Below are 13,752 nucleotides of genomic sequence, written 5' to 3'. Positions count from 1 at the left end.
TAGGAATTAGTTCGTGTCTTGGCTCAAAGTCAAAATGTCATAAAAATCTTAGTTTTGTTTACTAATGAGAAAAAAGTTGTATGCATGCCATGGTTACCACTCTGATGAACTGTTCTGAGTATACTGTAGTATTACAGAAAAGGTGATGATTTATTCACTATTTTCTCAGTAGAAAATAAGAACTGCTTTTTTATTTATTTATTTTTGGGGGGGATTGAACCCAGGGGCACTCCACCACTTAGCCACATCCCCAGCCCTATTTTGTATTTTATTTAGAGACAGGGTCTCATTGAGTTGCTTAGCACCTCACTTTTGCTGAGGCGGGCTCTGAACTCTCAATTCTCCTATCTCAGCCTCCTGAGCTGCTGGGATTATGGGCATGTGTCACGGCACCCAAAAAAGGACTGTTTTTACACTTCTTTCAACATAGGTGCTTTACCAAATGATTCCTCTACTAATAAATTTTAATTGGTAAATACTTATCTTCGCCAGATAATTTGTTCTCATATTTCTGTTAAATCATGTTTGATAGTACTATAAGTTGAGTTAACCTCTAGGTCTTACAGTCATTACTGTGTTTTGAATTACGTATTTGATTTTAAAATTCTGTAAAAGCCGAGTGTGGTGAGCATGCCTCTAATTCCTGCAACTCAAGAGGCTTAGGCAGGAGGATCACAAGTTTGAGGCCAGCTGAGGAACTCAACAAGACTACATCTCAAAATATAAAATAAAAAGGGATGGTAATGTAGTTCAGTGGAAAAGTGACCCTGGATTCAATGCCCAGCACCCAAAACAAACAAAAAAACCTCTTTTAAAAAATTATTTTGGTGTTAGGGATTGAAACGAGGACCTTGCACATGTCAATCACAGACTCTACCACACATCCTCAGCCCTATGGAGACTATGAACTTGCTGTTTGATGTGGTACATAAGTGTACTCTTTACTATAATGAATTGAAAAACAGAAAAAAAAAAAAAGCAATTCTAACGATTGTCCTTACCCTTCATTCACTCAAGAAAGCATATTAGAGAGAGTAAATGACACCGATTTTAACAGAAATAAAGTTAAGAGTTGACTTTTGGTTAATATAAATAAATTACCATCATTAACATTTAAATTATAATTAGTAACAAATTGCTTAGGGCACCTTTTAGAACTCATCTACTGTGTTGTCACTGAAAACCTGAAATTTACTGTAGTGTTAGGACCAAAGATGCCTAATTTAATCAATTTACAGCAATTAAATGTGGGTGATACTGCATGAAGACAATTGGAGATGATATGCAATACCAGACAGAATACTCTCTTAGCTGCACAGCCATGATTGTGTACATAGAAGTCAAGGAGAATGAGAAAAAGCAAAGAAAAAACAAAGGAATTCCATTAGATTAATTAATCTTCTTACTTCACACATTGGCTTTAATAATTGAAGAACTTCACTTTTTGAGCCTCCACTGTCCAAAAAAGCACAAGTCAATGTCTTTATCCAAATGTCATGATTTTCACTTTGAGGAATCCAAAGACTTGAATCATCCAGGCGTTCAAAAGGGTTTTCTTTATCAAGACTGGGTACTTCTAAAAACTGGATCACAAAGTATAAATAAGAGAATCAGAAAATTATTTTACCTTTCCTGTGTAAAATGACTATCTAGATATAAATATTTTTCCAAATAAAACTAAATATACTTAAAACTAAATCCAGAGGCAATAGTTACCTTCTTAAATTAAAATGAATTTATATGAGAGGAAGAGTGGAATGGTGAAAAATGACTGGTCTAGGCAGCAGGAAAAATATGGGTTCTACAGTCAGCTATCACTATCAGCATATCTTATATATATCACCAATTTTCTGCTTCATCTGTCTCATGTACAAAAGCCGGTCCAACTCTACCCTTTAAAGTTGATTTCAAATAAAATGAGATTTTTCAAAATCATTTTTCTATTTAACTTTGTCAACAGTTCACAAAGTATTCTCTGAGTTGTCTTCATTCCTGTTGCTGTCTGTTCAGGGCAGATGTGCTGCTTTCTACTACAAACCAACATGCTTTAGGGGAACAGGAACTTTTCTGCTATTCTTTATAAAAAAACTTTTAATTGATTCTTTTAAGTTACATAAAATGTTAGGATACATTTTGACATAATCACAAAGACATGGAATGTAATTTGCTCTAATTCAGTCCCAGAAACTCCTTTTCTCTCCCTCTTCTCCTCCCTTTCTACTCTACTGATTTTTCTGAAATTTAATAGTTTTTTATTTTTATTTTTTGTAGTTGTAGATGGACAGCATGCCTTTAATTAATTAATTTATTTATTTATTTTTATGGGGTGCTGAGGATCAAACCCAGTACCTCATGCATGCTAGGCAAGTGCTCTGCCACTGAACTACAGCCTCAGCCCAAATTTTATAGTTTTTAAAAACTGGTATCTTGTAGATATATTTGATGTTGGGATTCATTGTGCTATATTCGTGTATGAACATACAATTGTTCAGACAGATTCATTCCAATATTCTTCCCTTTTCCCATCCTTCATTCCTCCCCTTTAATTCCCTTATTTACTCTACTTATCTCCTCTCTTTTTTTGTAAATATATTTTTAGTGTTGATAGAGCTTTATTATTTGTTTGTTTATTTATTTATATGCAGTGCTGAGAATCGAACCCAGTGCCTCACACATGCTAGGCAAGTGCTCTACCACTGAGCTACAACTCCAGCCCCATTCATCTATTTTGAGAGATTCCCACTCCCCTTTCTCTTTGTACCCACACCTACAGAGCCCCCATATTTTGGGTTAGCCTCTACATTTCAGAGCAAACACTCAACCTTTAAGTTTTGGGGGATTGGCTTATTTCACTTAGCCTGATAATCTCCAGATCCATCCATTTACCATCACATAAAATATATTTCTTTCTTTATCCACTCATGGGCTGAAGAACACCTAGGTTGTTTCCATAGCTTCATTACTGTAAATTGTGCTGCTATAAACAGTGATGAGGACAACTTGAGAAACTTAATGAGTCCCTGTCTCAAAAAATTAAAAGGGCTGGGGATGTAGCTCAGTGGTTGCCTGCTCCAAGGCTCAATGTCAAGTCTTGTAAAAAAACTCACCCAAAATAAAAAATTACAGTGCTTTACAGATTGTTTCACTAGTTTCATTAATTAAGCCTTATTATTAGTAGTAAATTTTACTATGACCAAAATTATGAATCATTAAAAGTACTACTTTAATGATGGGTATATGCCCTAAAATTTAATTGGCAGAAATTCAACTGTATATTCCTGAATCACTTTAAAAAAAAGAAACAAGAAACGTTTAGGATTCTTAAATATCCTTCAGAGTGTTTTTGGTAGAACCTTGTAATGATATCAACAGGGGAAAAGGGAGATTAAAATTATTAATTTATTATATTATTATTATAAGATTATGAGGTTATCTTATATTCTACTAGGGATTGTGATATGTTAACTTCCTATGGAAATAAATGCTTGCTTTCGAGAATGAATAGTGTTTATGGAATAAAAAGGTTTTCTATTGCTAAGACAAAAAGGCACGTCACTCATAATTTCCCCTATCCCCAACTCAACCATTACATGCCTAGGTTATCTATATCAGTTTTCTCACACTGTCATAAAAAAGAATGACAAATCCCTTAGACTCAAAAAGTACAGTTTAAATTAATTCTAGGAAAACCCATGTGGTATTATATTACTATTTTAAGAAAGTTGACATGCATAATTCAAATAAAATACTAATACTCTAAACATAGTGGATATTCAATAAAAATTTATTACTTCAGAGACCTTTTTTCTTGATGTTCTAAAAGGCTGCAGATAGGTGAGCAAGGGATCTGCTCTCGTCTTATAAATCTCCCAGAAACGATGTCCAGTCTTTGTAGCTAAAATGTTTTTCAAACAGGTAACAGCAGCTGATCGAACTCTGACACTGAAAAACACAAAAATGCATGTACTTCACTTATTAATCTTGAATGTAAACAATCTCCACTGAAAAAATGAAAAATTGAAACTTAAATTTATATTACAAGTTTTACACCTATAAAATTCTACATCCAAGTAAAAATATCAAAGGATTTTTAACATTCCTTCAGTAAACTTGAATTACTAATCTCTGTAATAGCAATTCTCTTCATTCAATATAATAATGTTCAAATAATGACCATAAATTCAAGGGATTCATAAGTAAGAAATACTTGGAAATAACATATCTGAATAAACTTTAGTAAGAATAACAAAATACTGATTCACCTAAGAAAAAAATATTTGAATCAAAATTTTCCTGGAGATATAAATAATTTATGATGAAGCAAAATGTTGTTTTATCCCAAGTAAGAAACAAGTGCAAACAAAAAAATTAAACAAGTGGTAGTATGTACACAATGATTATGACCAAATCTAGATGAGAATCATTAAGTAAAGACAGCTAAAATCTCTAATAAAAAAGTGAAGGTCATTCTCTTTTACAAAAAGGAGGAAAAAAACAACAAAAAATGAGGACAATGAGGGCTGCAATACAAGAGTACTATAAACATAACAAATGACAAAAATGTCATAAAATCTGATGATTAAGTCTGACAATGCAATGATAATTAATCATCAAATAAGTACTTAATTCCTTTTAGGTTTCTTGGTTTAAAACAAATGCAGCTCCCCCAAAGCACAAGAAATAAAACCAAGAATCAATAAATGGGATGACATTGGGCTAAAAAACTTGTGCAAAGCAAAGGAAACAATTAAGAGCATGAAGAGAGACCTTACAAAATGGGAGAAAATCTTGGCCAACTACACCTCTGATAGGGGATTAATTTTCAGAATATAAAAAACTAAAAAAAAAAAAAAATCAGAAAAACAAATAACCCAATCAAAAAGTGGGCAAAAGAAGTAATCAGAAACTTCCCACGGGGAGAAACACTAATGGCCACCAAATACACAAAAGTTCAACATCCATGGCAATCATAGAAATGCAAATTTAAACTACACTAAGGGTCCAAGACTGCCCTGCAGAGCTGCACCTCTGCAAGGGAATGTCCATGCCCATAGGGAACTACGGCAGTGGTTCCCTATCTACCAAGGAGTGGCTCCCCTGGCCTACTTCCACCTTGGGACACTGGATAGGGTCTGGAGACAGCTGCCTTCCACAGCACCACAGGCCATAGTGCTATAGTCCTGAACAGGCTGCCCAACACTATCGAATAGCCTGTCTTTTCAGCCTCATTTATGAAAGTGGTAGCCTCCATCTTGGGACACCTTCACCGCCATCTTGAGTTACCTGAGCTGCGACCATAACCATCTTTAGTTGGGGAGGCATACATCTTGGGAAACAAGCTGGATCCTGGAAGCCCAACACCAAGGTACTTACAGGTTTAACGCTACTGCAGCTACCAACTGGGAACATGGCTGCTTCCATCTAGGGACAACAGCCCGGACCTGGAAGATCATCAACAAAGCCCCTGCGCCAGAGGTATCCCTGCTAGGTATGCTAATACATACCATCTTGTTGCAGAGGCAGGAGAGAGCCTTTCACTTTTATAGTAACAGCAAAATTTTTTTGATTCCACTCTCACCCCTCCTTTGATGTAATACATCTATATTCTCACCTCCTATCTCATAAACATCACACCCTACACCCTCCCTTCTCTCTCTGCCCACAAGTAGAAATGGTAGACCCTTTTGCAAATATACTGTTTATATTGCAGATAATAACTGAACACATCACTTCTGTTTAATTCAACAAATGTGTAACCATCTAAACAGAACTATTTGATTTAAGGTTGCATATGTTTGCATTGTTTGGTGTTGATACTGATCTCCCCCTTAAAGGCAAGATATAGAAAACCTGCAGGGACACTATAAGATTATAGGGTAGAAACTGTTAACACCTTGGATCCCCACTTCTAGAGGGAGAGAAAGATGGACAACATGAAAAGACAAGGGAATAACGTGCCCCAAACAAACCAAGATGATACAATAATAGAATCCTTTGATAGCACAGTAGAAGAAATGTCAAAGAAGCAGTTCAGAATGTACATAATTTAAATGATCTGCAAATTAATGAAAGACATAAGAGAGCAAGTACAGGCAACAAAGGATCGCTCAAATAAAGAGATAAGAGAGCAAATACAGGTAGCAAACAATTACTTCAAGAAAGAGAGATTCTAAAAGAAACACTAAACAAATCCTTGAAATGGAGTAAACAATAAACCAAATTAAATATTCAATAGAAAGCATCACCAACAGACTAGATCACTTGGAAGACAGAACATCAGACAATGAAGACAAAATATATAATCTTGAAAACAAAACTGACCAAACAGTGAAGATGGTCAGAAACCATTAACAGAATCTCCAAGAATTATGGGCTAACATGAAAAGACCAAATATAAGATGTATTGGGATAGAGGCAGGAACAGAGATACAAACCAAAGGAATGCACAATCTTTTCAATAAAATAATATCAGAAAAATTCCCAAACCCGAAGAATAAAATGGAAAATAAAATGCAAGAGGCTTACATCAAATGTACAAAATTACAACAGATCCACACTGAGGCACATTATAATGAAAATGCCTGGCATACAGAATAAGGATAATTTTGAAAGCCGCAGGAGAAAAATTTCAGATTACATATACGGGGGAAACCAATTCAGATCTCAGCAGATTTCTCAGTCCAGACCCTGGAACAACATATATCAAGCTCTGAAAGGTAATGAATATGAATCGAGAGTCTTATATCCAGCAAAATTAAGCTTCAGATTTGATGATGAAATAAAAATCTTCCATGATAAACAAAAGTTGAAAGGATTCATAATGAGAAAGCCTGAACTGCAGAACATTCTCAGTAAAATATTCTGTGAAGAGGAAATAAAAAACAACAATAAAAATCAGCAAAGAGATAAACTACACTAAAGGAAAAGCCAATCAAAGGAGAAAACAAGTTAAAAAACCAAAAATAAACCAAAATGACCGAAAATAATAGCCATATTTCAATAACCTGGCATATTAATGGCCCAAACACATTAATAAAAAGACACAGAAGGGCATATTGGAATAACAAAGATCCAACATATGCTGCCTTCAAGAAACTCATCTCACAGGAAAAGACATCCACAGACTGAAGGTAAAAGGATAGGAAAAACCCTACAACTCACATGGACTCTGTAAACAAGCAGCGGTTTACAACCTCATATCAGATAAAGTGGACTTCAAAGCCAATTTGTCAGAAGGGATAAAGAAGGACATTTCATACTGCTTAAGGGAATCATATATCAATAACACATAACAATTGTAAATATTTATGCCCCAAACAATGAAGCACCTACATATATGAAACAAAAACTTCGCAATTTCAAGAATTAAAAAGAACACAACACAATAATACTGGTGACCTTAACACACCTCTCTAACCATTGGATAGATTTTACAAACAAAGAAACTATAGAACTAAATAATACAATCAATAATTTAGACGTAACAGACATATATAGAATATTTCATCCTTGAACAAGTGAATACACTTTTTTTCTCAGCAGCACATGGGTCCTTCTCCAAAACAGACCAAATGTTATGCCACAAAGCAAGTCTTAACAAATACAAAAACACGGAGATACTACCCTGCATTCTATCCGATCTTAACGGAATAAAATTAGAAATCAATGATAAAGTAAAAAATAGAAGCTATTCCAACAGCAGGAGACACCTTGAAAGCACTATGAAGGCAGCTAAGAGGAAGTTCACTGCATTAAGCTCATTCATTAAAACAATTGAAAGTAAATGAATAAATGATCTGACATATCTCAAAGCCCTGGAAAAAGAAGAACAAATCAACAATAAAGTCATTAGAAGACAGGAAATAATCAAAATCAGAGATGAAAGCAAAGAAATTGAAATAAAAGAAACAATCCAAAAATTTGACAAAAAGTTGGTTCTTTGAAAAAATAAATAAAATTGATAAAACTTTAGCCACTCTAATGGAAAGAAGGAGAGAGAAAACTCAAATTACAAAAATTCATGATGAAAAAGGAAATATCATAACAGACACTATTAAAATACAGAATATAATTAGAAAATATTTTGAAAATTTATACACCAGTAAAATAGAAAATCTCAAAGAAATTGACAAACTTCTATAGATATATGATCTACCCAATCTGAATCAGGAAGAAATACACAATTTAAACAGATCAATTTCAAGAAATGAAATAGAAGATACCATCCAAAGCCTATCAACCAAGGAAAGTCCAGGACCAGATGGATTCTCAGTCAAATTCTATAAGACCTTTAAAGAAGAATTAATATCAATACTCCTCAAATTATTCCATGAAGTAGAAAAAGAGGGAACCCTTCCAAATTCATTCTATGAGGCTAGTATCACCATGATGCCAACACCAGACAAAGCACACATTAAGGAAGGAAACTTCAGAACAATATCCCTGATGAACACATATACAAAAATTCTCAATTCTGAAAAAATCACATACAAAAACATATTTAAAAAAAAAACAACTCAGCATGATCAAGTGGGGTTAATTCCAGGGATGCAGAATTGGATCTACATATGGAAATCAATAAAATTAATTCATCAAATCAGCAGACTTAGATAAGAATCATGTGATCATCTCAATAGATGCAGAAAAAGCATTTGACAAAATACAGTACCCATTCATGTTCAAAACACCAGGCAAAGTAGGGATAGTAGAAACATACCTCTACATTGTGCTAATAAGCCCAAGGCCAACATCATTCTAAGTGGAGAAAAATTGGAAACATTCCTCCCCAAAACTGGACCACAACAGGGACCCCCTCTTTCACTGTATCTATTTAACATAGTCCTTGAAACTCTAGTCAGAGCAATCAGATAGACAGAAGAAATTAAAGGAATATGAATAGAAAAGAAAAGCTCAAACTATCATTATTTGCTGACGACATGGTTCTATATAAAAATCAATACACATAAATCAAATGCATTTCTTTTTTTAATATTTTTTAGTTGTAGAGAGAGAATATGGCAGCGGGTGCAGAGGGAACACTCCCGTGACCTCCTCAGCTATGCTGGCAGAGAGAGACTTCAGAACGACTGGATGCTATCTGTTCAGGAACGTCCAGCAAAGTTGGGCTGAGATGAAACCTAAGCGAGGAGTTTGAGCTTCTCAGAGGCCACAGCAAGCTCGGGCGCAGGTGAATCCAGGCCACCCCGCACGCGGAGATACTGGCTGGTTGATTGGCAAACTGCCACTTACTCGCCACGGACCCACCGCGACTCAGCACTACAGAGAGTCCTAGAGAAACAAAACTTAGGGATTTTTTGAGGAGGTGCCAACCGAGTCTCCATGGGCAAGTGGACAGAGATCTGAGGTAGGGATTTAGGAAAGACAGACCAGACCCACCCTTCCCATCAGACACCCCGGCAAGGAGACCACCATAGCAGAGGACTGACGTCATCAGAGTTTGGCGGATGGGATCGCTCTGCAGTGAAATCAGCGACCACAGGTACGTGACCCTCAGCCCTCCCTCTCCATACAGCTGGGAAATCTCAAAAATCTCTCCCCAGGTCTCCGTGAGTGTGATTATAGGAGCCGAGGGAATCAGGAGGGGCACCTGACCTCCAACTCCCTCTCCCACCAGTGGCGACAGCCCAGTCCTTTTTCACCAGCTCCCGGGGGGTGTGGCTACTGGAGGGAATCAAGCAAAACAAGCTGACAGCCCCCAGCCCCCGCACTCCACAACCTTGGGGACTGGGTGAATGGCAAACAGAGAGAGTGTCCAGTGGTTCAAGAGAACAGGGTACCCAGAGGGATGCAGGCCCGGAGTGTAACTAGTTCTGTGGAGAATGGCACTGCTGAGTGGGGCCCTGGATGGCAGGAGAAGCTGGGGGAGGGGGCGCGTTGGAGACAAGGAACGGCCCTGGGCTACCAGGATTGGTGAGCTGACCAGTTAGGGAAGAGGAGCCACCTTATAGGGATTATTTCTGGCGTATTGAGGGCAGCAGCTTGGCCCAGAGGGCAAAGCTCCATCTACTGGAAGAGAAGAAAATAGAACTCTAAGACTACATTTATCCTTTTTTTTTCTCTTTTCTTTTCAATTTTTTCCCTTTTCTTTTATTCTACCTATATTTCTTTCAATCTATCTCTTTAGTGACTTCTTCCTTCCCCTTCCCCTACCTTTCCTCCCAAGCATTACGACTTCTATTACGTGTAATTTATTAAATGCATATAAGTGAATGTTCCTAGGCGGTCTATAGTGCTTCCAAGTCTCTAGCTTCCCCCAAATACTCTGGTCCATTCTCCTGTTAATATCCCCCTTCAGTAGAACAATCTTCCAAGGTAGCTAAGATATTCTAACCTTCATACCATCACATCACCCAACCTAAACAAAGTCCTAAGACCAAACCACAAATTGCTATATGCCATCAAAATCTGTATGCCTTTTATGAAACAAATGAATTTGCTTTAAAGTATAATAAAACCCAACATCTCTAGACATAGTCTCCCATCACAAAGGAAAGATCCTGGAGATATACAAAAACAAAACAACTTTATAGGAGTAACAACCAAACAGAGCTGGAAAGTAATGTAAGCATCATGACAAAACAAGGAAAAAAAGTATTACAAACAATGCAGGATAGCTTAAATTTACAGGAGAACCTAGAGGCATCAGAAAAATGGTCAGATAAAGAAATCAAGGCATACCTGACGCAGATGGAATGGAATCTTAAAGAGGTCATTAGACAATAAATGCAAACAATGAAAGAACACTTCGACAACAAATTACATAAACAGATTCAAGAAGCAAAAGAACAACTCTACCAGGAGAGAGAGGTTATTAAAAAAATCAAAGAATAATCCTAGAAATGAAGGAAACTATAAACTGAATTAAAAACAAATGAGAGTATTACCAGCAGAGTAGATCAAGTAGAAGTCAGAACATCAGACAATGAAGACAATATATATCATCTCGAAAAGAAACCAGTCAACTCAGAAAGGCTGGTAAGAAACCACGAGCAAAACATCCAAGAGATATGGGATATCATAAAAAAAAACAAATTTAAGAGTCATCAGGATAGAGGAAGGAAAAGAGGTCCAAATCAAAGGAATGAGCAATGTGTTGAATGAAATAATTTTAGAAAACTTTCCAAACACGAAAAATAAAATGGTCCAAATCCTAGAAGCCTACAGGAAACCGAACATACAAAACCACAATAGCCCAACTCCAAGACACATTATTATGAAGATATACAATATATAGAACAAGGAGAGAATATTAAAAGACACAAGAGAAAGGAGGCAGATTACATTCAGGGGTAAACCAATTAGGTTAACGGCTGATTTTTCATCACAGATGCTAAAAGCAAAAAGATCCTGGAACAATGTATTTCAAACACTGAAAGACAATGGATGCCAACCAAGAATTTTGTATCCAGCAAAATTAAGCTTCAGGTTTGACAATGAAATAAAAATATTTCATGATAAACAAAAATTAAAAGAATTTTCAGCCAAAAAAACCAACACTGCAAAGCATTTTGGGAAAATCAATACACGAAGAGGAAATGAAAAACCACTACCAAAACCAACAATGGGAAGTACCTCAGTAAAGCGGGGGGGGGGCGGGGGGACACACACTAATCAAAGAGGGAAAAAACCCAAATTATAAATAAATAAATAAATAAAACCCGTGACTGGAAGTACAAACCATATGTCAATAGTAAACCTAAATGTTAATGGCTTAAACTCACCAATAAAGCGACATAGGCTGGTAACCTGGATTAAAAAAATAGATCCAACAATATGCTGCCTTCAGGAGACTCATCTGATAGGAAAAGACATACACAGGCTGAAGGTGAAAGGTTGGGAAAAATCATACCACTCACATGGTCCTTGGAAGCAAGCCAGGGTGGCCATCCTCATATCGAATAAAATGAACTTCAAGCCTAAGTTAATAAAAAGGGATAAAGGAGGACACTATATACTGTTAAAGGGAACCATTCACCAACAAGACATAACAATTATCAATAATTATGCACCAAACAATGGTGCTGCTACATTCATAAAACAAACTCTCCTCAAGTTCAAGAGTCAAATAGACCACAACACAATAATTATGGGTGACTTCAACACACCTCTCTCACCACTGAACAGATCTTCCAAACAAAACTTGAATAAAGAAACTATAGAACTCAATAACACAATTAATAATCTACACTTAGCTGACATATATAGAATGTATCAAACATCATCAAGCGGATATACTTTTTTCTCAGCAGCACATGGAACCATCTCAAAAATAGACCATATATTGTGGCTGGAGATGTGGCTCAAGCGGTAGCACGCTCGCCTGGCATGTGTGCAATCCGGTTCGATCCTCAGCACCACATACAAACAAAGATGTTGTGTCCGCCAGGTACCCAGTTTCCAACTCCCCCACCCTTAGCTGCGATAACTCAAAATATTTCCCACAAGCTTTTGGGGGTTGTAGCTATCAACGCAAAACAACAACTGTACAGGCACCTGGTTTCTACCTCAGAGACTAGACTAGGGAAGATACAGGTGGAAGCTCATTTCCGTTCACACTGGCTATACCCACCACCCTGAATACAGAGGCTCAAGCTAGGAATAGACAACGCCACCTACTGAAAGCAAGGAAAAGAGTGTTCTGAGAGACTTTTTTCTTCTCTTTCTTTCTCTCTTTTCTTCTTTCTCTTCCACAACTTCACCATATGTGAAACCAAGAACTGTGCATGAACAACCAAATTACCAAAGTAATATAATATAGAGGAATTGCACATACCCCACCTCCCCCCCATTTTTTTATTTCTATCTTACTTTCCTTTTCCTTCTCTTATTTCTCTTTTCTTCCTTGTTATTTTTTCTTTTTTCATTCGTATTCCCTCTATCCCACTTTCAATCTCCTAACTTTTGCTATCTACACATAGGGTAACTATCTAAATACAGATAGGAGGTTGAGTCTATACATTCTTCCATAAATTACCAGTCTAGTGGTTAGAGTTCTCCAAAGGTGCTAAGTTAGTTTAACCTCATACCCTCACTCCTTTCCCTCTAAGTATAACATCCTTCATCGGAAATTAAGTTTTCTATATGCCACCAGATATGGTATGACTTTTATGAAACTAATGACTATATTTTTAAGTAATAATTAAAACCAATATCTATAGACTTAGAATCTAACTATAAATGTATTAATAATGAAAACTTGTGCTTAGATGATGTACTGTTGATAATGGGAACTATGAACATTGTCTTTCTCCACAAAAGAGGGATTTTGGAGCTATACAAGAACAATACAAATATATAAGGGGAAAAACATTAACACAACAGTTTCACAAAGCTAGAAAGAATCATGAGCAGTATGAAAAGACAAGGAACGAAAGGACCACAAATAATACAGGTCAATTCAACATTAGATGAGATAATATCTGCAGCTGATGGAATGTCAGACAAAGAGTTCAGGATATACATGCTTCAGATGATCTGGAGTCTCAAGGAAGATATTATACAGCAAATTCAGACAATGAAAGATCACTTAGACAATGAATTACATAAACAAATCCAAGAAGCAAAAGATCAACTCTTTAGGGAGAGAGAGGATATAAAAAACAAACAAACAGAAATCCTGGAAATGCAAGGAACAATAAACCAAATTAAAAACTCAAATGAGAATATTACCAGCAGATAGAACACTTAGAAGATAGAACTTCAAACAACGAAGACAAAGTTTTTCAACTTGAA

The 13,752-nt window shown here is 36.3% G+C and overlaps 1 protein-coding gene across 1 annotated transcript in view; it reads right to left on the bottom strand.

Moving 5' to 3' along the window:
* The window catches only part of Atm (ATM serine/threonine kinase), a 166,204-nt gene that overhangs the window by 57,893 nt on the left and 94,559 nt on the right, over positions 1 to 13,752 (bottom strand). Inside the window, exons 35-36 of the mRNA XM_026399043.2 lie at positions 3,801 to 3,942; positions 1,407 to 1,583 (exon numbers count right to left, since the gene is read on the bottom strand). Coding sequence (XP_026254828.2) covers positions 1,407 to 1,583; positions 3,801 to 3,942 — 319 coding nt within the window. The remainder of the gene's footprint in view (positions 1 to 1,406; positions 1,584 to 3,800; positions 3,943 to 13,752) is intronic.

The sequence above is a fragment of the Urocitellus parryii genome, chromosome 4 (genome assembly GCF_045843805.1).
Source record: "Urocitellus parryii isolate mUroPar1 chromosome 4, mUroPar1.hap1, whole genome shotgun sequence".
Lineage (NCBI taxonomy): Eukaryota > Metazoa > Chordata > Mammalia > Rodentia > Sciuridae > Urocitellus > Urocitellus parryii.
Note: the sequence above shows the minus strand (reverse complement) of the source record. Positions and strands in the feature narration are given on the sequence as shown.